Here is a 27,726-nt window from a genome sequence, read left to right as displayed (position 1 = left end):
ACACCCAGGGATATGACCACAAAAACATACACAACTTCTGAAAAGGGATGCTTTTACCATAATTTCAAGCCCAACCTCCTCTTAATTTAACAGTAAAAACCCAAGTACTGTAATAATGTGTATATGTCAAGTCACGACACTTGTACATGTTCACGTGCAGATGCTGTATTTTAAGTTGCTCCACATTTTAAGATTGCATACATACTCCCTCCACTGATATGTGCTATATTTATCTCCCCAGCTGACACAAGCAAGGATTACTAAAACACACCAGATCCCTATGCATTGAGATGAACTATGTGAGATCACTATTATGCAAGTAAAAGTAGAAGACCAAACAACATTGTAAATGCATTTATTAAGCCATAAGATTTAATAGCAACTCAACTGTGCAGTGCAAGATAAACTGATAAAAATTATAGTGCTTGAGCCCCAAAGAATTGAAACCTCAGTCAGTTTCCTTCTCTGTGCTTTCCTCCCATTAACGTATACTCTCTACATCACATAACAAGCTGCACTACATTCAAGCTTACTTGCGATATTAGAAATTAAGATCAATGCCACATGCTTCTATTGTAGATTATCTATTCTTCCACTGATCTGTGCAAATAAATTTTGATTTGCTTGTGCCAGTACAGAGCAAAAGCGCATGAAAGACATAGAGAAAAAAAAATCTCCATATGGAGTTTCAAGATCTAAAAATATGTACTTTTTATTATTATTATTAACTTCCCCAAACTGCTTTGTTTAAATAATCGGATACCCACAAAAACACCTATATACTTTATACAGGAAAGAGTGCGTGACTTTTTTTTTTTTTTACTCTTTTTTTTTTTTTAAAAAAAAAAAAAGCATTATTCTACTGAAAGAATAATCGACTCATTCTTAACCAGGTAAACAAAACTGTAAACAATCCAAGACAAGTAAAACAGAAAGTAAGAAATACAGTATTACTCACACTAAAAGTCAGAACATAATTGGCATTTAAAGCAGTTATCAGTAATTAAGCTTCTAAAACATTATAACAATGCATCAGTGATCCTTACCTAAGAATAACAATTTTTTTTAAAAAAAAAACCTACATGAAATCAGAAATAAAGCATTTCTGAATTATCTAAGGAAACTGAAAAGTCAGTAGATCCAATAAAAAAGCTACAGAAAAGAAACCCCACACACGCTAGAAGACCAAAAGCAGGGGTGGTTAGGAAGAATAAAATATTCCTGCAATGAAATCCCAAGGTAGAAAATATTTACTAAAAGCATCCGAGATGTATAAGTAATAAAGGATATAGGAAATTACTGAGTCTATTTGAATACAGTCTATGTTTAAACCACTGTGCAGGAAGGAATCAGCTGTGGATACACAGAAAATTAAACCTGGGAAGGTGTGAACTAGGCCGTAGTCATTTTTGACAGAAAGACTGTAAGCACACGCTGCTAAATTATGAATGCACTCTCAATTTATCTTTTAGTCATTAGACAGCACTGGAGGATGAAGTAGGGAAAAATGCCAAGGAGGAAAAGGATACACGTTTTTAACTCGAGGGTAACTAGCCACAGGAACATATTTATCAAGGGTAAGTACTAATTCATAACGTAGCTGTTGAAGTGTTTCAGATTGGTTTTCAGAGATATGACTTAGCTTAAAAGTACATTACTGAATTTGGCACAATGAATTCACAAGCACAACTGATATCTCCAATCACCGAACATTTGACTTCAGACACATAGGAAGATCTCTCAGTGAGCTCCAGTCACCATTCAAAACGTGGGAACACAGGAAGTGGGACCAAAGTGGCCTCATCAAGCGTCAGCAGCCACAGCTAAATCTACCATGTGTCAGACTGTTCAAACACAGGTGCTATTATATATTTTGAGGAGAAGTGAGACTTAAGACAGGAAATGCTCGTTTGGAGACAACATGCACAGTTTCCTGCACTTTGGCCACAATAAGCCCATGCAGTGCTATAGGCTTGGGGATGAGTGGCTGGATGACAGTGAAGAGGAAAGGGACCTGAGTGTGTTGGTTGACACTTGGCTGAACATGAGCCAACAGTGTGCCCAGGTAGCCAAGAGTGCCAAAAGCATCCTTGCCTGCATAAGAAATAGTGTGGCCAGCAGGAGCAGGGAGGTGATCATCCCCCTGTACTCAGCACTGGTAAGGCTGCAGCTTGAGTATTGTGTTCAGTTCTGGGTCCTTCACTACAAGAAAGACATTGAGGCCCTGGAGCATGTCCAGAGAAGGGCAACAAAATTGGTAAAAGGCCTAGAGCACAGGTCTTGTGAGGAGCAGCTGAAGGATCTGGGATTGTTTAGTCTGGAGAAGTGAAGGCTCAGAGGAGACCTCATTGCACTCTACAACTTCCTGAAGGGAGGTTATGATAAGGAGGTTTGGCTTCTTCTCCCAGGCAACGAACAGGACCAGAGGAAATGGCCACAAGTTGTACCAAAGGAGTTTTAGGTTAGACATAAGGAAGAACTTTTTTCGCAGTGGTTAAACACTGGAATGGCCTGCCCCAGGGAAGTGGTGGAGTTGCCATCCTTAGCAGTGTTCAAGAGGTGCCTGGATGAGGAGCTATGAGATATGGTTTAGTGCTTGTGGTAGCAATGGTAATGGGAGGATTGCTGGACTAGATGATCTTGCAGGTGGTTTCTAACCTTGTGATTCTATGGCTTAGGGAGTGCATAACATATCTTCATCACTTCAGTAGAAGAGAGCCTTAACTGTCAGGCAGTTCTTACAGTATCTTCTTCACAGACCAGGCAGCACAGCAAATGCCTTCCCAGTGCAGAATGGTTTCCTTCTAACGAACAAGAGGCAAGCCTTACAGGCCTCTGGTTGAACAATCTGTTAATACTTAGCTCAGTTCAAAATGGTCTGTCAAAGTCTGCCTGAGCTATTATATCGTGCTAGTTTCAAATAAAACTGCTAAACTGCACTGAATAGCACAAGCCTCATTAAACCAGAAAAAGATTGTTGAAGATTACATTTGTATCGAGGCATGACTTCCCACTGGTTGTTCATTGAACAATCTTCCCATCAGCCCAAAAAGGAAAAAAAAAAAAAAAAAAACCCAAAAAAAAAAAAAAAAAAAACAACAATACCTTTTTTGGCTTCTTCAAAGAAAATTAAATAAATAAATTACACAAGGGGCCCTGAATGCAAAGGGAGGTGTTTCCATTAGAGAAACTAGTAGGGAAGTACACGAACAGCAGAACAGAGCAACCCAGTGGCAATTCTACACAAGCAGATAGAGCTAATGACAACCCACATATTGCCTTTTTTCTTTGCTATTAAATGCTATTTCCTCGAAATCCCCATTGCTCAATAGCCATTTTGTCTCTGATCAAATGACACAGCTTATTCTTTCCAAAGAAACAGCAGCACTTTCATACTGAATTCATGCCTACCCTCTTGAAACCTAGCCAAGCCTCTAAATATTGCAGGCACCATTTGGGAATGAAGTATTTATTTCTTATCTTCAGTTATTCTTTAAATGGAGCAGTAATGTAAACGCATCATTGTCCCTATTAGTCTGAGGACACAAAGAGTACATCCAGAAAAAGGGTACTTGTTATCCCTCAGGGATACATACATTGTTCCACTTAAAACAAACATGCTGCCCAGTGGCTCCAAAAAAAAAAAAAAAAAAAAAAAAAAAAAAGCCACATAGTAAGGAATTATCATCTTAGTCCATATTTATTTCCTCATTTTTGAAACTGAGAAGCTCAAAAATCACAATTCCTACATCAAGGCAAAAAATTCATCCTCCCCTTACCCCCCTCCCCACCACACACACACACACACACACACACTTATAATCATTAAAAATTATGATTGCTTTTCCTTGTACTTAAATTTCTAACAACAACATAAAAGTTTTGTACTGGTCAGTAGATCCCGTTTTTATGAATGGAATAGAGTTGTTGTAGGATAATTTAATCTTAAATCTTCTACAAGAAAAAGGATATATTGCCAAACACTAGAAACATCTTTATTTAATTCACAACCAGAAAGAATCCAAACTTACTGCTAATTTCAGTAGAGAATAAGGTATTTTTAACTTGCTATGCATTTTTTAATTCTGTCCCTAAGGATCTACAAGCATTAACTGCTACCACTGAAAACCAGGCATTGGTGACCTCCATTTCAGAACACCAGAAGCCAAAAGATGTTTGCTGCTGGGTTTCCATGCAGTGCATCCTCCTACTTACAGATGTTGTCACATGCAGTGCACAAAAATAGCTGTTTTCTCTTTTCCTCTAAATCTTTGCAGGGGGTGTTACAAACCATGCCTGCTGCCTGGTTTGGAAAGAGAGGAATAGATGTACAACATGGGTTTGGTTGCTGCTTGAGGAAATCCCCTTCACCTCAGCATCTTCCCAACTTCAGAGTGGGAGCTTCAGGAAGAACCTGCCTTTGACTACTTGTCTGAGAGGCAGAAAGCTTGTTACCATAATTAATTTTAAGCATATGGAGAATCAGCAACTATTAATTTTTGTTTGTTTTTATTGGAATTCTTATTTCCTATTACTGTCAATTTCAAGCCAGTAACCCACTTTTAATATTAACCAATCCAGCAGTCTTTCACAGCTAAATAAAATCCACTTGCAGTTCAACTTGCTATTTACAATGCAAATCAAATTGAAAATACCCATACTGCTTCAATTGTTTCCAAATTGCAATTGTTGGAATAAGTATTTTCTACCTCTAAAGCTTAATATTTGAACACTGGCACTTACTAGTTGATACTTTCCAGAGCTCAAAGAAAAGGTGTCAGTAATTGCTAAGCACAATTACTGAAGGGGAAAAAAAAAAAAAAGTAGGATACTTAAGAAATTCTACTGCCTTACTCATAAAACATTTAGGTCGTAAGTTTGCCCTCTATCTTGAAGAGTGAGAAAGAGCCACGATGTGCCACAGTCACCCATCCCCTCACTGCACTGCATAACCGCCGCCTACTCCCCATTTGCTCTACTCATCTACACATGCACAAAGACCAGGAGTTGAACTTCCTGCCATTTCTCACAGCAGAGATGTCAGGGGATTCTACTTCTCTGAAGAATAGCCAGCCTATGCTAACACAAAAGTACATTCACTGTTAGATGCCCACCACGCTGCAGACTTGTCCATAATTATCTGATCAGTTGCCATTATCTTCCCAGACTTTCCACCATGAAAGTTGCCCACCACAACTCTGTTTCTTTGGTCACAGTACAGCCCCATCAGGCTCTCAAACATACAGAAGCAGCAACATTAAGAAGTGGCAAATGGAAAGTCAGAAAGCAGAGCCTTAAAAGAAAAAAACAGCACCTGGTTTTGTAACCTTTTCCTCAAGGCTCTTCACCCCTACCCCAAACATTCTCTCCAGCATAATCTGTCATAATAGATGCTGGACTTCCCTCCTCAGCAGCAGCAGCAAGCTGGGCAAGGCTGCAGTTAATTTCTCCATACCCTTCACAGCAATATTTCTGTGGACTTCACCACACTCAGCCCAAACACATGAACACGTGTTGAGATGCCAAGATCAAAATGCTTAGCACCAAAGCCATGACAAAAAAAGATATAAACATGAAAACACAATAAGCAAGTAGCAATGATTTCCTTTCAGGTGAAAATCATGAGTGTGCTTGACAGCATTTCTAATGCCCCAAACATTCTTAACAACCACAGCTAGAGATGAAGTGGGCTGTTAGTTCTCAAAGGGTCAGGCAGCCTCCAGAACGCAGGTCACATGCAGATTTTGATGTTTGGATCTCTGATTATAAAAGCCAGGAAATCTGAAACTGTAAATTCTTCCACAGAAGGGCAGACCAAGAATCAGGGGAAAGGTAGATGGGAAATGCAAAACTGTGGAAGAAATATACACAAATAAGGATGGATTTTTAATTTTTTTTTTTCCAAAAAATGTCTTTTACAGCTGTGTAACATAAAAAAAAAAAAAACGGGCTTTCGCTTTTTAAAATTGAAAACTTCTGATTTTGTTTTTAAATACTGCACCTTTTGCATAAGCCTGTGAAACAAAACTTAGTACAGCAGTTACAAACATATGCAGTAATATTTTCAGTCGTGATTCACTGCCTTTTCCCATACCACAACTGGGGATCATCAGTTGTTGAACACTGTAGCTTCAAAATAGCTGGACATAGTAGTTACAAAACAAAGAGCAATGCTTCTTCATGCACTATCCACTTCAGCTGCAGAGCTCATATTGCTACCAATTTCCTTGTCACCACTCCTGAGTCTAATTGCTGAGGTCACAAACCACTACAGGCTGATGGCACATAGCAGGGACAAAGGGCACTTTTGCTCTTTTTCCTCATTATCTGTTATTGAACACTAGTGGAGATACTGCACTGAGTTAAATGGATCCCTGGTCTTCATTATTACTTCCATTATTTTTATCTAATCTATAATAAATAAATCGGTACAACATATAAAAGCTCTGCAACGAAAGATAAAAGTCTAGCTTACTTCACTAGACCACTGATGCAGGGTGAAGTAGAAAATAAACAGAATTAGCAAGAGTCGAAGTCACAGAACAGCTTTTCTTTTAAGGCAACACTGCTCCAGCCTGCTATTTTTAATTCCCAGGCTAGGTGAACTTGTGACATTAAATCATAAACAAAATTACATTCTCACATAACTTTTTAACTATTCTTTTTAAGTCATTATTTGTATGATTTAAATCCATAGAGAGGATAAAAGCATATATTCTGAACATAATAGAGGGTCTGACAAACACAACACTGTATAAATCAAGGAAAGCATCCAGATACAAGATTTTATTATTATTTTTATGGTATCTTTCCATCACCTGAAGTGAACTAAATACTTGGGTAATCTTATGTAAGGCATTTTAGCTGTGAGTCATCCCTAAGTATGTTCTTGCATACTAAATAAGCTGGAAACAGTTGGTACTTCATGCTGAGTGACATCCCTATTTTGCTTAAATCTTCAAATTCTAACTTCATATGGTATTTCTTCTTATTTTAGAAGCAGTGCATTACAGGTTGCTTATCTTTGCTTCTATTTGCCTTTTGTGTTCACCAGTACAGATATGCATTCATTTTTCAGGTGAGTCATCAAATCCAGGGAAAATGCCAGCGATGGTTATGTCCCAGTATGAACTGAGACTATTAAATAATCTTTCATTTTTCTATTTTTCTTCCATCCCACTAACACCTGACATGCCATCTGCATACTAAGTTAATTTGGAAGACAGTATATATAGCTATAAAAGTACAATTTCACTGTATTCAAAAGTGAAAAATCCTAATCAGTGCAAAAAATACTAAAAAGTAGCATGCAGAAGTAACAAGGTCCATTATATTAAATCATCAAGTGCTTTTCCTACTCTAATTTCAAGTTACAAACACTGCTTTACAAAAAATATCCCCATTGCTCTTTCGTTTTCTGCTATTCAAAAAAAAAAAAAAAAAAAAAACATAAAATCATTTCCCACTCTTTCCCCAGGATACAAATTCCTAACAGAATAAACAGATTCTAAGAATGAATTATCCCCATTAAAATATTTTAACTAAGAAATTCTACAATAACTACTATATATCAAAACTCAGGGTGGGAGTACAGGAGCTAACTACAGTAACTTAGGTTTTTGCTTCTACAGTGCAATTAGGAGTTTAAATTATGATGGCATGGAATACTGTTCTTTTTCATTGGGTAAGTTTTTATAACTAAGGATGACTATATTCCATCTTAACAAATTTCAGCGTGCTTCGACTCCTTAACCAGAACCTAACTACAGAATAGAGTTGCAGAGACATAACAGTTAAATAATCCTACTTTTCAAGCACAGATAGAATCCTACTGACCACGCATGTTAGGTTAGTACATTTTTAATACAGAATGACAACATAAATCAATAAACATGAAAAAATGCATTTTATAGTCACACAGAAGAAACAACATTATAATTGAAAGTTACCTGCAAAGACAACTCATATCTCCTTGGAAACATTCTCAGAGGATTCCTGTATTTATTCAGTTGTAATTTTAACTTCTTCGGAACTTCCAATTAGACAACTTTTTTTTTTTTTTTTTTTTAAATATAACTAACATATTTCTGTTAAAGACTATCCAATAAGTTGTAAAAAAATTCACCTTTTTGCATCCTGCCTTCTGTCCCTAGGCTTTGAATCTATACACTGAAATCATATATCTTCTCACATCATATCCATGTTATGTACTCATCTTCAATGGCACAGTTCTCTAAGTTCCTATATCTTAAATCATCATTAGTCTGAAAAGTCCAGAACAAACCCTCTCTGTGTCTCTGGACCCATTATTTCAGTTCTTTGCCCCTTAATCTTACCTCAGTGTTTCTCCATCTGGCCTATTTGAGTCAGTATTTTCAGGCAGGAACTGATACTCACTGTGCGTGCACAGTGGCGTAGAGGGGCTCCTAGCCTCTGCTGAGCCCTCTGGGCACTACGTAAAACAATCAATAAGAATATTAATAGATTTTGCCGCCTGGTTCCTCTTGCAACTAACAGCTGTAATCTTTCCTCTGATAACTGACTACACATTGCAGTTTTTCAGGTTTTGTCTCAGTAGCAACAATTTCCATTCATCCCCTCTGTCATACCTAGGAAGATATTATTCAGTTCTTCAAAAAACATACAGTAATTCTTTTCCTTCATAGTCTGTCTCAAAATTCATATATTCTTTCACCACTTCATTTCAAGACCACAGATTAAGGAAAAAAACATGTATGTTTTAATATTGAAATACGGATGTTACATAGAACACTAAATTTTCCCATATGTATATATCGATTTTAACTCTTACCAGATTAAACGACATCAAAGAAGCACCAGTCTGTATAGAGGTCAGATCCATTCTGGAACCTCTCCTAATTATTTAAATTATTTCAATAGACATTAAACACAGGAAAACACTGAGGAAAAAAAGACATTCATGTACTTCTACCTGTACTCATACACACAACCAAGAGTCCAACAAAACCAGAGCTATTGGCCACAAAGACACTTTTGATAATGTGCTGAATCCTCTTGATGTATTTGTTAACTAAGAATAACAAATATCAGAACACATACTGCTTAAAAAAAAAAATAATAATAATAATACACAAATAAAAATTTAAAAATGTAAATGTATATTCATATGAAATAAGAATAGTTGTAAAGCATTTCTGATGTTCTGTAATTGTCTTCAAGGGAAAAACAGATATGTACACACACACTTTTTCATTCTTGATCTTACAAGGTCCAAGAATATAAAATTGGATGATTCATCTCCTCTGGATAGCCTTGTTGCCAACAACAAAACCTTGCCAGCTGAGCTGTGTAGCTAATGCACTGAAATGTACCAGAACAATGCAACAGAATTTCTAATGCCCTAAGTCTGGAGAGAAAGAAAATTTGAAGGAAAAAAAAAAAAAAACCAGTTCACGAAAGCCTTTCAAGAATTAGTTTAGCAGTTCGATAGTTCCCTTAAACAAATTTAATAACTTAACATGTTTAAAAATATATATATCATACAAACTAAAAATAACCCCTTATTTACAGAAAAAGTCTTCATTTTAAAACAAGTCTGGAGAGAAGAATTCTGCGCTGAAAGCTGTACACAGACATTATGACGATGAATCAGGTGAGAAAGTTACTTCTATCAGCTAATCTTTAATAATACTCTGTTTGCCCCCTGGATAATCTCCAAATCTTGTAACAGCAGCCTCTTTCGATCTCCAGTCAGTTCATGAGCATCACATTGCAGTGCTTCAATTACAGCAACACTTTCAATGGACACATGTCTGCCCTTAAGTGGGACTACACTTGAAACGATGATAGTGGATTTTGTGCACATTTCAGCCAAAAAAAAAATCCCTGTCTGCAATCATTAAGGTTCCACAACAACAGCCTGAACACAACATAATGCTTTTTGCATTCTTTGCCGCTGCTTACTAAGTATTCTGAGAACACAGCATATAGAAATCCCACTCTCAACACAAACAACTAAATCTGAACATATACCACGCTAACAACTGCAAGAGCTAACTGTAATCACAGCTAGAGAGGATGTTGTAACACAACAGAAAGCACAGCAGCAAGGTCACAGGCTGCAGAAAGCAAGAATTGCTCAAATGTAACAGCTGTGAGCACAGAAATGAATCCATCTGCCTACCTTCAGAAGACCTCAGGCACACAGGAATCTCCAGCAAGATACCCTTGTCTCCACTGCCAATCGTTAAATGAGGAGCCAGGTGGATCCTCGCTCCACCCCTTCTAGTCACTCAGGTAAATTGCATGCAGCTGAGCTCCCTGGGTTGGCTCTGTCTTCCCACCAGGTGCTCAATCACTGCTTCAGGCTGTGACTTAGCATTTCCACTACAGATGTTAAAAGAACTTATTAGTAACAAAAATTACATAGTCAAAAACTTGAGAATGTCGTTGACTACCCTACACTTTCTCATTTTAATTCTCTTATACATCCAGTGAAAAAGCTATTCCTTGGCTATCAGGAATCTTCTAGAATCTACTAGAATCTTCTGTTACCAGTGCAGTAAATTGTTCAAATTTCCAACTGAAACAGACAAGAAAATTGTCATTGTCACATACAATGAGAATTGCCTTCCAAAGACCAAAACATTTAATGGCAGGTTTTTCTCACTGCTGAGAAAGTACACACTATTGCAATAAGAAGTCAACAGAGAATGAATTTCTTCCCAAAGTCAGCACGAAACCTACATAGCCTGATTTTCACCTCTCTGTTTTCTATCTTGCAAGCAGAAGAGCAATGACAAAGATCTCCTTTTCAACATTTTCCCTCACCTCATAAGGAGTGGAAGAAATAGGTGTTCTGGGCTGTTTTCCAAATTATAAGTATCCATGTCCACTGTAATTCTTATTTGTTTTCAGGCCCAAATACCACTACAGCTTTCAGCAAAATGTTCTCAGTTATAGAAAATATATTTAAGATTTTTCACTGCACTACCCCTTACCGAGAAGCACTAATTACAGAATAGAGGTAGCTTTCTGCCTTGAGTAAAAAAGAACAATTTCACAGGACAAAGTATCTCTACTGCTTGCACAAAGAAAAGAAAGAGAAATGCAAAGAGAAAAAAAAGTCACAAGAATCTCAGATGACAAATATTAATCAAGGCATAAAAATAATTTCCATATCTTCTATACTAAGTGTTAAAAACTTAAGTTTTTCAAAATAATTCTTTATCCATAGCAAGAGAAAAAAGTGTGAAAAAAAAACCATTATTAACTATATAAACTAACCTGAGTTTATTACAGTAATCTGATCTTTTCAGGACATAAAAATCTTCAGTAGAAGCACTTATTCTACTTAACAGAACACTAAGTCCAAATGTAAAAAAAAAAAAAAAAAAAATTGTTTACACTCAATTTTTCTCAGCAGTATCTTTTACAAGACAAGACACTGGTGTGTATTGTTCATTCCCCTTCATAAAGAGAGGTGTGATTTTTTAACAATTTAAGGATTAAAAATTTGTTTAGATGCCAAATACAGCCCAGTTTAGGCAAATAAAGATGTTATATATATGATCAAGAACAATCATAAATTAGCAGTAAGATATACGGAAGATAAAAATAATGTGTACGTTCAAGCAAATATCACTATCCATTATTTTCTTCTTTTTACTCTGTTTCAAGTTAACTTTAGTGCTTAAGTAAGATAAAAAATAGAAATGTTACTCAATATTTTAGATGATTAATTTTAATAATTAGATTTATTATTAAACATAACAATGAGAACATACCATAAACATCATTTGAAATACTCAGCTTCCAGTAACAGAGAAACCTCTAGACAACAGGAAAACAACAGGTAGACACAACATACACAAATGTGCACAGAAGATTCAGTTTTAATTATGGAAAATTCAACAAATGTATACAACTCACAACTCAAATCCCATTTCAGGCAGGGAGCATGATGGAAAATGAGTATTACCAGATAATTTCAAAATTATTGCTTACTTTCAAGAGTAGTTGAAACTTGCTTCATCAAAAACTGTACTCACCTAAAAGTAAAAGCTTCAAGACAAGATAGGTCTACAATTTTATAATACAGACCAGGACTTTTTTTTTTTTTTAAAAAAAAAAAAAAAAAGTAGAAGAAAAAGAAGTTCTAAAGAACAATATGAGGCTGGAAGAATAAAAAATGTGAATAAGAAAAGTATTTTAGATGTATTAAGCACCTAAAATCAGTACTCCACCATAACATATATGACTTATTAAACAAATTAAACAGTGTACATAATCTCAAATCCAAATTTGAGCTGACTTCGTGTTCCACAAACGACATAATAAAAATAATGCTGCACACAGTAGAAGGGCATTGCTAACACTAATTAAAAGACACTATTCTGCAAGAATAATATTTAGGTTATTAACAAAGATGTCAGGAAGATTTGCAAAGTAAGAGACATCTAGCTCTCTTCTCTAAGAGGAAAATGACAGATTACTACCTTTGTTGAATTGGACAAGACTGTCTGCATGGCAAATTTGGAACAGTTTACCAAAATATAGCTGTGAATAATTCAAAGGATAGTTAGCATGGCATACACACCATAAAACTAACTGTAGAAAAACTAGGTCACACACTTCTGCTACATAAATAAGATAAATATAATTGTGTTTAAAACTTCAACTAAAGAGCACAGAAAAGGATTCAGAGCCATTTATTCCATCAGTACACAATTGTACTTGCTTGTGATAATGCTCTGATTAAATCTAGAAGAAATTTGACATCACAGGATCACAGAACCATTGGGGTTGGAAGGGACCTCAGAAATAAGCTCAGAAATAACTACAGCAGGTTGCCTACAGTAGATTGCACAGTAAAGCATACAGATGGGTTCTGAATACCTCCAGAGAAAGAGAGTCCACAGTCTCTCTGGGAAGCTTGATCCAGTGCTCTGTACCCCTCAAATGTTTGTATGTTTCCTCATGTTTGTACACAGCTATGTTTCAGCTTGTGCCAAATGCCCCTTGTTTTGTCTCTGGGAACCACTGAGAGTGGCCCAATACACTGGGCTCCCATCCATTAAATATTTATAAGTACTGACAAAATCCCTTCTTAGCTTTCTCCAGGCTGAACAGTTCCAGGTCTCCCATCCCTTCCTTGTAAAGAAGATGCTCCAGGCCCCTCATCATTTTTGTGGCTCTCCTCTGGTCTCTCTCCAGAAATTTTCTATATTTTTTTCAACTGAGGAGCCCAGAACTGGATACAGTACTCATGGCCTCAACATGGCAGAGCAGAGGAGAACTATTAACCCCCTCAAGATACCAGTGGCCTTCTTGGCCACAAGGGCACATAGCTGGCTAATGGCCAACCTGTTGTCCTCCTTTCCAGCAGATCAGCCCCTAACCTGTACTGATGCACGTGGTTATTCCTCCCCAGGTGCAGGACTTCACACTTGCCCTTGATGAACCACATCAGGTTCCCTTCTGCCCAACACTCCAGCCTGTCCAGGTCTCACTGAACAGCAGCACAGCTTCCTGGAGTATCAGCCACTCCTCCCACCTTCATATCATCAGTAAATTTCCTGACAGTTCATTCTAACCTTTATCTAGGTCATTGGTAAAGATGTTAAACATCAGGGAGAAGAGAAACAGATTTAAAGAAACATACATACAGCCATATAGTCTCACCTTGGAAGTTTTGGGTAAGCAAATTGGTTCATAAAATGTTTAATCTACACAGAATGCATTATTCTGCTAAACATTAAAATCAATTAATTTGCCTTATGAATGTAGTAGAATTTTAGTAATAGGTAATATAGCTATGTCTTTATTTGAAGCAGACTTTTTGAAGTAGCATTTATTTTTAGGCATCTGGCCAAAAAATAAATTTGTACTTTAATATTTTCTTCTGCCCTTTTGCTAATGAAATAGCCCTTAACAACCTGTTATACCAACCTGCTTTATGTATTTATTTCATTTAAATGACTTACTATTCCTTAGTCACAGAAAATGGAATCCAGGTAGAAAATCTGTAAGGAACATAAGCATTTTCTTCAACTGATTATTTTATTTAAACGTATACAGTGCCGCTGCAAACCAATTTTAACTCTCAGAACTTCTTATTTCTCTGCCCCTCCCAGTAAGACAAATGACTAGGGTATAACTACTAATAGCAAGCCATAACTTTTGAATAAGAACTTACTACAACAAAGTGTGCTTCCCAAGCTCTAGATGTGGTTCCAATTGTCAAACTGTAACTCTGTAACAGACATAAATCATCATAAAAACCTCACTCATCAATATGAAATCACTAAATACATAAATATGTCATTTTGTTAGCCCTCATACTCCCACAGTTTGCTACCCAAGTGAATATACGCCTTCATTGAACGTGCTCTATCCCATGTTAGTTTATTCTGTTAGTAAACAAAAAAGTGAACCAAGGCCTTCCTATGTAAGCAGAAATGCAAGTGCCATGCATGGAAACAAATCTCTCCCATCGAGTTATAAAGACCGAGCATTTCTCACATGCCATATTAATTGAATGACTTTACAGGGTTAAAGCTTTAGGGAAACTGATACTGTTTCTCTCACTTAGCCATTTTCTCAGTCAGAATATACCTCTGTGCCAAGTACATGATTCCTTGAAACCAGTCTGAGGGGCAATTCCTGAAACAAGTTGGCTTGGAAGGAAAGAATAATCATTGATGCTCTTAACTTTGTAACTATCAAGTAAAAAATAAATAAATAAACAAACTGCAGAACAGAGAGCAAAATAAAAATAGAGATAGAACAGTTAATGCCTAATTCTGCTTTGCTGATAGATTTAAAGGAGTACCCAAAAAGAAAACCTGCAATCACAGCAGACATCTACACTATAAGCTAAAATTCAACTAGGAATAAATTTTAAAAAAGAAAGATATACATTACTTCTGGCAATCAGAACAGTCAGAAAAGTGATACCTGGAACATTATCAATAAAATATATCAACATTGCAGCCTAACATGTTCATCTTACATGTTACACAATTGATTATTAAGCTACATTCAAATAACTATTATCAGTAAATTATGACTGCTGCAGGAAGATTGGAACTAGATGATATTTAATGTCCCTTCCAACCCAAATCAGACTATGTTTCAGATAGCTATGAAGATTCCTAAATTAGGGATGAAAACAGAAAACAAGAAACCTCCATTCTCAGCTCAATGAAGAGGCACAATTTCTTCAATTATTAAAAATACACGTATAGTGTTTTGTTTTTGTTTTTTCAGTTGAGCCACATATTTCCCCTAGAAAAGGATACCTCCCTTTAGCAAACAGGAAAGTCTAATTTTATGACATAATTTCTCATTTCTCCTCTACAAAACAAGAAAGTTTCTACTCGTCTCTAAATTTGGAATTAAAATACAGTTTCTATGCATAAACATATATTTCACTCTGGAGAAAAGCCAGACTGCAAGGTACAGCTCTCAAGAGGATGACAGCAAGAAAAAAAAATTAAGAGTTGCCTTCAGGAAAACATTTTTCTTCCTGTTTGATTGAATATTTAAATTCATAACTAAAGACAATAGCAAGTTCTGCTACAGAGGTTAAAGCTGTGTAAAACTTCATACAAAGAACAGCAACTAAATCCAAAACATTGAGGGCACTCAGCACTTCTGACAATAAAATGGAAGAATGAGTAAGACTGAAGAAAAAATTCTTCAGATGTTGCACATTTGAAGAAAAGCAAACATAACTGAACCTGCAGATAGCATATAACCTACAGAATAAGTACAGTATGAGATACGGCTAACAATTCTGATGTGGACTAAGTGAACATAAGAACATTTCATGAAATATTTTGGAATTCTCTAAAATGCAAGAACACTTCTTCCAAAGGACTGCAGAAACCTTCTCACATTGAAATCAAAATTTACAGAACATTTTTACAAGCCTCCTGGTCTGCTCAGCCCTTTAATTATGACTTGTTTGGTAATTCTTTCCTCTTGTAAGCTTTAAGATTCTTCTTCCATCAAAGTACCAGTATTAAAAATAAGCGTTCCCTTCATTTGACATTTGAAGTGTGATTAAAGAGTCAGCAAGGACTGACATACCAGAACAAGCAATCACGCCAGGACTTACTCAAAAACATTTTAGTATGCAAATCATTATTTCATAAGCTAGCTATATAGAATTCAGTGAACAGTAGTGGAATGCTTACAGAATTTGAGGACTTTTTAGGTTTTACCTACATAGTACTTAAATAGCTACAGAAAGGAGATAGCTACTACTTTGCTCACAAGCCTTTCAGAAGGATTGTACTACATAATTCAAAGACTAAAAGAAATTAGATAGACCATACCAATATGTACACACCAATAAATACAACTCTTTTCCTTTTTATCTTTAATATTCCAGCATTATGCTTAGATGTGGGTTAGCACTGCTTCACAGACATTTTTTTGCCATTAAAATCACATTTCCGGAATGTTCGTCAACATATTTGACTCAAAAAAAAATTAATAAAATGTTATTGGCACACTTTGATCTTTACTTTTCCTAATCTCCACTTCATTCTTAAGAATTTCCCTGTGTTAGACATTGTGAAATTTTGTTTCTACTTTTCTGTTGAAAAAGGGAACGTATATTCTATCTCACTGTTGTTCCCAAGACAACTGCAGAAACATTACTTTTCATGCACTAGAGTTGTAAAACGTACTCTAAAAACATGTGGAAACGTAGTTTAAAAGAGAGGAGGGAACTCAAGTAAATTATACGTATTTTCAATCTAACCCTCAGCATTAGAACTCCACTGTATTCTCCTGACTGTAGCAGGGCTAAAAGTTTCTTATCCATCTTTGTAGGTATTTAGTTGGCCATTACTGCCAATGGAACCAAGCTGTTTATTGAAGACTGCATTGGGATGAAGACCACGTTTCCATATGGAGAAGCTTAGCATCTAGCTCATGCTCAACATGTCTCTACTACTACTTACACGCAGATTCCACTTTACAACTGAAAAATAAGCATACCATAAGTGATTTTTCAATATTTATTAGTACAGTTACATTTTTCTTGTATAGTGAGGATCAAGTTATCAATAAATTAATTAAAGCAGTTAAATGAGACCGAAGCAGATCCAGCATCCATCATCTAGGCTTGCTTCGCAAACTCTTCAAATTCTTCTCACTTCTCCATCTAAATTTCTACATAAGAACTTGCACTTGCTACCACAGGAATGAAGGAGTTCATACAGACCGCTGTGTAATATATTTGCTAAAGAAAGATACTTTCCTCTTCCCTCTTCTTCCTTTTATAAATCCAAAGAACACATCGACACAAGACCCAGGCTCTTTTTTCTGGATACGTGTGGTTTGGAAGGAAGAAACGGGGCTGTAGGAGACAGACTTTCATGTTCAATTCCACTAATACTACTTCATTTTCTAACAATCCTCAAGAAAACTCAGAGGACAATGTAAATTTTTGTTGCTTCCTTCCATCATTCCTGTAGAGGAAGGATGTAAGTAGAAATAGCCTTCAAACTCAGTACATTCAACAATTAGAGCAGGATTCTAGAGAAGTTCTCATAGAAGTATATTTCAAAGGTAGATAGAATGCACTGGTGTTGAGTATGTAGTAATAATACTTCTAGCTAATATCCATCAGATTTTACCTCCCATGGTCGAGTGAAAAACAAACAAACAAACAAAAAAAAAAAAAAAAAAAAAAAAAAACACACAAGCTGGTAATGAAAGAATGTTGTCCTACAGTTGAATTATTCTGAAGTCTTGTAGGAAGGCACCTCACAAAAATATAACAACCTTATAATTCATTCTCTGTGGTCCTACTGTGTTCAAATGCGTACTAAAATATAATCTTGCATCCATCAATCCATATTGTACAGAATGGTATCTCAACAACTTTTGCCACAGTCTCCTTGATGACTATTTTATTAGTAGGTAGGTAATCTGCTATATATGAGGAGTTTAATTAGTCTGACAAATAACACCATCTTTATTAACAGAAGGAAAAGAAAAGAAAGCAAGGCTTTGTATGTAAACACACAGCAGGTTAACAAAATTCAGGCTTATTAAAAAGTAATCACTACAGCTATGCTGCTGTACAAGCAGGTGAGAGATTCTACTAGTTTTTCTTAGAAATCTAAAGTGACCTTTTCTGGGTTGATGTTGCAGGCAGTGGTTAACCTTGAGTTGTACTATTTGTTACAATGACAACAAAGAAATAAATGTTTTTATTCTAAACAAGAAAAAGCACAGAAAAGACAATAGGACTAAAAGTCTGCCTTGCTTTTGCTCTCCAGTCATTTCACTAGTTTAAAGGTTGGTTGCTCCTCTTGTTATTCAAGAGTATCATTATCTACTCCTTTCTGCTTCACTCTTTAGGAGGGCCTGTTGTAACAAGATAAGGGGAAATGGCTTCAAAATAAAAAAAGAGAGATAATGACTGGATATGAGGAAGAAGGATTTTACAATAAGGGTGAGGATGCACTTTAACTAGTTGCCCAGTGAGGTAGTGGATGCCCCATCATTGGAGACATTCAAGGTCAGGCTGGATGGGGCTCTGCGCTATGTGATCTAGCTGTAGGTGTCCCTGTTAATTGCAGGAGAGTCAAGATTATATGACTTTTAAGAGTCTTTTAATTGAAAATTAAAAGAAATTCTATGATACGTGGGAATAATACTATTACTTAAAGAATGCATGATATAAATACAAATCCATACAAGCAAAGGAAAATATAGTCCAAATGAAACAGAGAGCTACATAACATTATAACAGACCTAAGTAAAATACTTTATCTGTGGTATGCTGGAATTGTCCCAGACAATGCCAAGACCATCATTGTAACAAGTGACTAAATGCTGAAAACATGGTTGGAGAAAGGAGTTGTACAGAAATGGGCAGCCTTGCTCTGATGAAAACCCCCATGTACAGGTGGAGTTGTTAACTGCAGACTTGTTGACAACACACTTGTTAACAACAAACCCTGTAAATCTAACTGGCATAAAAGCACCTCTTGGAGAAGCTTGGGAGTGACTTGAAGACTTTGAAACTTCTGGATGAACACTCTCACAGACCAAGGATCCCTCTATTGGCTGGACCAGAACTGGAAACCAGAATGTTGATCTCTTTGTCCATCTATTTCTCTATCCACTCCCTCTCCCCTTTTCTTTTTTACTTATAAAGTTGTCAAGTAGTGCAAGGCTTATTTTAATTGCCCATATAATCACATAACTTAGCCACACAGCTTAAATAGATACAATTGTAAGAGTGCCAGTAATTTTAAGATAAGCGCAGTACAGAGATTCTCATGAAAACTGATGATTGTGTTTGGACCTTGAGTGTCATTTTACCTCAATCTAACCAAATGGATTTGTGAATCTGGCCACCCCTCCCTTCCTTCATCGCAGGACATGATGCACATGCTATTAGAATCATTGAATACATTACTTCAGAAGGGACCTTAAAGATTAACTGGCTCCAACCCCACTGCCATGGGCAGCACTGCCACACACCAGCTGAGGCTGCCTAGAGCCCCAACCAACCCAGCCTTGAGCAACTCCAGGAATGGGGCACCCACAGCTTCTCCAGACGACCTGCACTAGTGCCTCACCACCTTCTGAGTAAAGAATTTTCTCCTAACATCTAACCTATATCTACTTTGTTTTAGCCTAAAACCATTCCCCTTTGTCATGTTACAATCAGGCTACATAAAAAGTTGCTCCCCATCTTTTCCATAAGCTACCTTGAAGTGCTGGAAAGCTGTAGTGAGTCTCCCTACAGCCTCCTCTTCTGCAGGAAGCAGCAGCTTATCTCTGTAATAAAGATGCTTCAGATGTCCAACAGTCTGTGGCCCTCCTCTGGACACACTCAACAGTCAGAGTGCCTGGATAATCCACTGCAGTAATTATTGCTTTCATTCACCCACACTCAATGCTCCAACACAAAAATCAAACAAGTAGTTCAATCGAACCAGAGCTCAGCTTCTAAAAGTTTTAGAATATTCCAATAATAACTGCCACTTAAGAGATAAAGTATTCCTTGTGAGGAAGGTTCTGTTGTTCAGAAATGAAGCCTAGAATTCTATTAACAGGAAATCATCATTCATTCACCCCTAGTGATAATGGGTCACAACAATTTATTCTTTTAAGGAACTGTCCCTTTGCAGTCAATAGCAAAATTCTTGTTGATTATATATAAGAGAAAAAGCCCCTCACTAATGCAAAATACAAACAGAACTGCTGTAATTTTATTCTCTTTACTACCATGAAAGACAGTCATCTCCAAATATTCACAGAGCTTTATTTCCCAGATGTGCTGAACTAAAAGATTTGTCAGATAAGCTACAAAGAAAGTCTCCTAACAATGTCATAGCTAGGAGCAATTCCAACCAAAGACTGAATTTTTTCCAGAGTTTCATAATTTTCAGAAGCAAATCTGCATTTACACTGTAACAACTAACACATGCACACACACACACTTCTAGCCAGTTTCCCTGCAGTCCAGGTCTGGAGATGAAAGTCTGGCTTTATTGAAGTCAACAGTTCTGTCTTCAGCAGGATCTGAGCTGTGAGACCTGGAACACTTCATTAACCCATGTCAACTGTGAGATCCATCACAAATCAACAAAAAGTAACATTTTTTTTTTTAGTTTATGCTTAAAAAAAAAAAAAAAAAAAAAAAAAAAAAAAAAAAGTAGTGCCAATTCTTTTTTTTAAGCAAATCAACATATAACAAACATATAGCAGGAAACATACATATGTACTACTAAGCAGAGCACTCTGTAAGACTTCTTTATAGCATTTCCAAGTAATGATTTGCTAATAACTGGAAAGACAACTCATTTTGGACACAGATTAACAAAAAAAAAAAGCTTAGACAATACAGAAAGAACAATGCTGACCTCCTTAATCTTAATCAATCACAGTTCAAATCACATCACACTAAGAAAGATTTAAGAAAAATTAAAAAAAAACTTCTTTCATTAACCCATTTAAATTGTGTGATCAAATAACACAGAACAGATTTATGTCACTGAGATCATAATTAGAAAGTACAGGAAAACTCAGTCCCTACGTGTACACCATTTTTAACTTCTCTTTTGCTGTCTATATACAGCCAAGTTTAATTTTATATCTTCCATTTATTAAATTGGAAGAAAAAGTTTGTGTAGAGTTTAGAGAAAACCAATACTGTTTTAATACAAAGCATCCCTAATTTTAAAGAAAAGCAGTAGGAAAAAATCCCTGATTTTCAATTTAATATACGTACTTTCTAGATGCAGCCTTCTTTCCTACATATTTCTTAATTAGAACCATCCTGTGCACTTCCCATACAAACATGCAGTAGAGAAACCACCTTTAAGAAAAAATGGCTATAGCACTAAAATAAAGAAGTCAAAGGCAGATGAAGATATCGAGATGCATTAAATCTACAGTCAGAAGTTAACCAGTGTTCATACTGGAATTCTGTCTTTACAGCCTTTCCACAGCTTAAGTTCCTGGAATAGCTTTTCTCTCAGACCTTCAAAATCCTAAGGAGCAGCATTTATCAGTGCATCCCCAGACACTGAAAATAAGAGAAGATCTCTGCGCATCAAAATACATGAGTCAATCAGTTCACAAGACCAGCACAAAACTTCTCTCTCTGGTGGGCCAACTGCTCACCACAGAGCTTCTTTAACCTCTTTTGCACATATCTGGCACAGGTGCTCTCCAGATGCAGAACACTGGACAATACAGTTTGCAGATAGAACAACTGATTTTATCCAGTAATATTATCCTAATGGCAGTATAAAATGCTTGCCTAGCATTTTTGGCATTAGAATATTTGGATGTAAAACATTCACACAATTCACAAGTAAAAAATGGAGTAGCTAAAACACATTCACTACTGTCTGTCCAGCTCAATTCCACAATAGAAATTGAGATCATATTCAGTATCCGTACTGCAGTGCAGTGTCTCAGAGAGGAAGGTACAGATGCTGCAATTGCAGGCAAGCCACTCTTCACATGAGCTGTTAAACCATGGTCTCTTGTGCCAGTCCCTGGTGAATCATTGCAAGTCACGTACTATAGTTACAGGGATGATTTATTAATATAAACAAAAGGTAGCCGACATGTTTCTTAGTGTTACCTCCTTCTAAAAAATGTTCCTAACATCCAAAGTTGTTTTCAGCATTCTCCTTAGTCTGTTCTGTCAGCTGCATTTGTATATTTGATGGCTGCACCCATCAGAACCTAATATATTATGATAAAATTCTTTAAAAGATGAGCAGTGTTTGAAAAGCACTAAAGAAAGAAGGAAAAAAAAAAAAAAAAAAAGGACAAAAAATCATTTCTGATGCACAGAACAACAATTCTTATTTATTATTTTACAATAACTTTAACATCATCTTTGCCCAGGAGCCTTCTTTGTTCTGTAGTTCCACAATATCTTCATTCGTGATGGGCAAAGCATATGATTTCTTAATCAGATTTGGAGTTACATTCTTTGTTTAAATGCTGTGTATAACAAAGGACATTTACAACAGATTCTGGAGTCAAGGAACTCCTGTTCTTCAAATGCAATCACATTTAAATCACATTATTCAATTCTGAGCAAAGAAAAATTCTCTGCCATGAACTCTATTCTTTTATTATCTGAAGTACTACATCCCAGCACTAAGTTAATAAAATCTTTTCCACATCAAACCTAAGTAACATTTAACTTAATTTAAAAGTACGCTTCCAGTGTTGAAAAGTACCTTTACACTTCCCTCTGACAGTCACACTCAAAACAATTAAGTCTATGTGGAAGATAAGGCAGTACAAAATACACTCACAGGAGCAAGAGAAACTATTAAACAAATGAGGATTGAGGGGAAAAAACTAAAAAAGCAGCAGCAAAGAGCACAAAAGAGAACATCAGTATTCCAATAGTAACTGTGCAGAAGACTGTAACCCTAACAGCCTCACTTCAACATGCCTTGATGACATCTCCTACCATAAACACCAAGAGCACTTGTCTTTAATGGAAGAAATTCCACAGTTCCAGAAAACCATACGTACTGCCATCAGGAACATCAGAAGCTCTAATAGCTACATTACAACATTTCACATCACTCCTAGGTACAGAACAGCTTCCAGAACTCAGAACACCTTTAACCTATACACAAGATACTCCCAGCAGCATTTTGTAGAAACAGTGCACCTGGTTTAATTCCATCCTTGGCTTTATAGCTTTATATTCCCCCTTCAAAGGCCTTCATTTATGGGGGTTCTGCACTATAAAAAAAAAAAAAAAAAAAAAAAAACAAAAAAAAACCACCACATTCCTTGCACATACACATTATGACATTATGGAAGGAGCCTTTGCACATTATGTTTTTTTTTTTTTTTTTCATGGAACTCTGAATTATTTTAACTCTAGGCAAGTGAAGAAAAAAAACAAGCAAGTCACTTCCCTGTTAATCATGAATTGTTTACATTCTTGAACACTAAACAATTAAAACTTATTGTGGACATATCTTTCTACTTTTTAATATGAAAAAAAAAGATTTAAAATCCTGCACGGGAAAGAAGCCATCCCTCAGATTAATACAAGCAAAGGCATGCTATTTGCTCCTCTTTACTCCCCTTACACAGCACGTATGCCTTCAGAGGGGGAAGACACAGTAACATATGACCAAGCCTTAAAGGGGATATATATCAACATAAAGCTACCTCCACACAATATTCAGCAAATGAAAGAGGCTACTGTCAGTGGAGAAGCATGTCATTCACATGACTATACAAGACTTAATTAAGGAGAGCTGAATTCCAATCTATCTAGAGTTGTCTCAACCAGTGTGAGGACTGATATTTCCAGAAGTCCAGAGCATTAACAAGTTACATTCACTTTCCAGAAGTGACATGTCAAACCTCAATTTGTTCTGAAGAGAAACATAAAGCACCCTAGCAGCAAATTTGTAGGAGGAAATGCATGATGTCACCTCATTAAAAAAAAAAAATATATATATAAGAGAACCAAAAGAAGAGGAATCATTAGGAAAGCAGGAATGTGTGAAAACCTAAGTTTTATATACATATTTATATATACATATATAATATACATATATTATATATAGATATATATGTTATATATATATATACACGTATACACACACACACAAATATGCATCAACACATAGATGGCAAATACAAATTCAGTTTAATAGCTAGCTACAATGAAAGGAATCTTTTTATTGAAGGAAATCTCACATTTCTCTTGAAATATTACAAATGACAAATTCTACTTAAATCCCAGAGAAAATGAAAGATATTACAAATTTTGAAGTGTCAGAAAGAGAACCCACATTTTCATAGAGTTTATCCTGACGTGTCAAAAGAAGAAAATTCAAAGAACACTGTTTATATGCAGCAGGTCTACAGATGTCATGATCAAGGTTTTCATCGCACAGAAAGCTTTTTTGCTGATATATGGTGTTCTTTGATATTTTCTATTTTAACTACCAATCCATTCATGAATTCATTTATCCCCAATTACTTTTTTGAAAATAACTAAAAGGAGAAACTGAGGCAACTCACAAGTAACATTTGACTTGCAGTGCTTTCTATCAACATCGTTCAGAAAGCCAAAGGTATCCAACAGCTCTAGGGAGTACTAAACCAAACTTTAAGGGCAGAAGAACTGAAACACTGAGATTACATCTTAAAGCAATTGACTTTTCCAAGCCACGATCATGACTTCCACAAAGCACAAGGAAAAGAGAAGTTAAAATTATTACTTGCATGTAACTACAGATTAGAGGTTCAAAAACATCACATGAAAAGGCTATTTCTCAGGTCTTCCATTATTTCACTACATGAATTCCCCCATGCCTCAGTTTATCACATTCAAGGTCACTTTCCATCAGTACAACATTCTACAGATTTTTTAAGCATGGTCTAAGGCTGCGTTGGCCAGAAGTCTATTGAGCCTGATGCACATTATCAGGAGTGCTGTTTTACGTAACGTGCTGCTGCTGCCAGGTGCAATAGTTCAGCACTACTCTATATGTGCATGGCAGCATTATCATGTCCACAGCGTCGCTTTCCCTATTAAGTATTCAGATAACAGCGTTTCATGAGCTAAGCCTAGCAAACAGAACTGCAGTAAGCCTCTCTGTGACGGCACAAGTATTTTAAAAGCATTTTCCAGGAAGAGGACAAACAATAAAAAAGTACACATTGATTTGACACATTTTCTTTCAACAAAGTATCTTCTGGTTTGTCTTCAGGTGTTACACAACACTACAATAGGAATCGAATAATGTCAAGAAGAAAGAAAGTTGACAGTTTTCATGCTAGTGTTGCATAACAGCCTTGTCCCTCCCTGTACAACCACAGTTTCCAAGAACTCAAAACAAAAAATAATAATGATAATAATAATAAATGTTATTATAACAGGATGCATGCCTATTACTTTCCAGCTTCTGGTTTAAAAAAAAAAAAAAAAACACAAGAAGATTGAAATCTAAGCTCCATAATGCTGCAAATGGCATGTGAAGTGCTTTGCACAGGCTGTGCAATTTGCTTCTCCATCCTTTTTAAATATATTTTGTTGCTACATATTAGTCATTAACATTTTTTACATTGGATTGCACTAAAAAAAAAAAAAAAAAAAAAAAAAAAAAAAAAAAAAAAGGAAAGAAAGAAAGAAAGAAAATAAGCTTTACCACACCATTTCAGCATCTCTTTCTCTACCTAATGGGTATCTCAGCAATTTTTCCTAGAACTGTGAGTAGGTTTGTATGCTGCACCGTTCAAACATACCCATCTCCAAAACTTACTAGGATTGCAGCTACAGAGAGCACTCAGGAGATGGCCCAGAAGGTAAACAAAGAATTGCATGAAGAAAAATAATCCAGATAAGCAAGAAGCGCAGTGCTCCAGACAAATTAACTGAACTCAGGAGAAGAAATGCTCCAGCGCCTTTACATGCTTTGGGCTGAGGATGCTCACACCAAGAAAGAAGAGCTGTGTTAGTCCGTGTATAGCGAGGAGAACGCCTGCAAGTTAGTGGGCATCTCGAGAGGCGATTTGTTCTATTCCGTTGTTGCAGAAGGAGCGCGGTCTCAGCCCCCTAAGCAGGGAGCGCAGCCTGCTGAGTATCCGCAGTACGCGAGCACGGCGGCGGGCAGGAGCGAGCTCAGATACTCGCGGAGGCGGCGGGGGCTCCCAGCACGCGCCTCCCCCTCCCGCGTGCCCCCGCACCGCCGCCTCCGTACCGTCACCCTCTCCTCCCAGCCCCGTTAAGCGAAGCCAGAGGTAACTCGCACCCCCACGCCCGCGGGCCGGGGGCACAGGCTACTCAGCTGAAAGCAAAGCCCCTGCGGGGCTCCCCCCGTTGCTCTCTTGCCTCCTCGCCCGTGCACGCGGCTTCCCCACCTTGAGCTCTCTTCAGAGCATCGCCCCCAGCCACCCTCCCCCCGCAAGACCCTGCCCCAAACCGGCGCGGCACTTACAGTTCTCAAGAACTGGATCTCGTCCTCGCCCTCGCCCCCCTCGGCCATGGCTCCCTCTCTCTCTCTCCTTCTCCCGGACGCTGCTCACGGCCGCACGGCTCTGCGGCAGGGAGCGAGAGAGCTGCGGATGCCCGCGCGCCTGCCGCAGGTGGACGGCTCTGCCCGCCGCGCTGCCAGTGCCTGCTACGGGTGGAGGAGGATGCGATTAACCGCGGGAAGGGGGGCGGAGCTCCCGGCCCCCCCGCTGCTGCAGGTGATCCGCAGCCCGCTCCCTCCTCTCGCCGAGCCCGCCGCACAGCGCCCCTTGCCGGCTGCTCCGCGGAGCTACGCGTGCACGGCGCGTGCGAGTGTGGTAAACGAAGGGTCAATGACGGGTTGTAAAATTGCCGTTAGTCGAAGGGCGGCTATAGCGCGTGCCAAGGGTGCAGCAGAGGGTCACCAGTGTAAATGCGTGCTTAGCTCTAGTGAGCGTTTGCGAGGTCCACACTTTGTTCCTGTTGGTGTGGAAACCAGGCCTCCAACAGAGAGAGGAGTTTGACAGCCCGCAAGAACTGCAAGACTTCCAGCATCGGTAGCAGGAGTAAACACACAGCAGAGAAGCTTTGCTCCTGTGGTGCAATAGTCATGAGGTGAGGACAAGGGAGAAGCTTAGAAAATAGTAAAATGAACATCTTATCATTGACAGCGATGTGTCCGAAGGGTACGTGCCTGCAGAAGGCTTTTGAAAAACTGTAACCAGCAAATGTAATGAAATCACAATAATTTTGTTAAACAGAAGGCATGGTGGTAACTAAGAGGTTCCATAGAAGCCATATTTGCTGTCTTTAACTTCATGCTCGCTTAATGCATTCTGAAAAAGGAATACTAAAATTTCTGCCCAGATCTTGGCAGCTGTGGATAAAAAGTTCTTCTGACAGACTGGAAACTGCAAGTGCAGCCATGATCCACAAGGCCTGTAGAGCTAAATCAAAGGTTCTGCAGATGAACTCCAGGGTTAATAGCTTAATCAGTTCCTTTATAATTTTCTGTTTTCATTGACTTCAAGAGATTTTTACCTCTCAAACTTGTTCCTGATAGAAAATATTTTTTTCTAAGTATGATAAAATAGTCAAGAAAATATATTTAATATCATCACAATACTAAGACCTCTTAAATATTCCTTCCTCCAAGTAATAAAGGTTGCAAAATGTTTCTCGAAAAAAACTCCTGCTAAGAGAAAAGTCTCGAGTCTGAATCTTGAAACCATGAGTCTGAGCCA

General features: G+C 37.3%; 1 protein-coding gene across 6 annotated transcripts in view; it reads right to left on the bottom strand.

Annotated features, from left to right (window-relative positions):
• RYR2 (ryanodine receptor 2) overlaps nucleotides 1-26,649 on the bottom strand; it is a 341,086-nt gene extending 314,437 nt beyond the window's left edge. For 5 of the 6 annotated variants that reach the window (XM_052696134.1, XM_052696150.1, XM_052696179.1 and 2 more), the window contains exons 1-2: nucleotides 26,469-26,649; nucleotides 14,180-14,236 (exon numbers count right to left, since the gene is read on the bottom strand). In XM_052696134.1, the coding sequence (XP_052552094.1) occupies nucleotides 14,180-14,236; nucleotides 26,469-26,516 (105 nt within the window). In that variant the 5' untranslated portion in view covers nucleotides 26,517-26,649. The remainder of the gene's footprint in view (nucleotides 1-14,179; nucleotides 14,237-26,468) is intronic. The other variant, XM_052696170.1, reaches the window with a different exon arrangement.
• Nucleotides 26,650-27,726: the final 1,077 nt, after the last annotated feature.

Source organism: Tympanuchus pallidicinctus, unplaced genomic scaffold (genome assembly GCF_026119805.1).
Source record: "Tympanuchus pallidicinctus isolate F22 unplaced genomic scaffold, pur_lepc_1.0 scaffold1, whole genome shotgun sequence".
Classification (NCBI taxonomy): Eukaryota; Metazoa; Chordata; class Aves; order Galliformes; family Phasianidae; genus Tympanuchus; species Tympanuchus pallidicinctus.
Note: the sequence above shows the minus strand (reverse complement) of the source record. Positions and strands in the feature narration are given on the sequence as shown.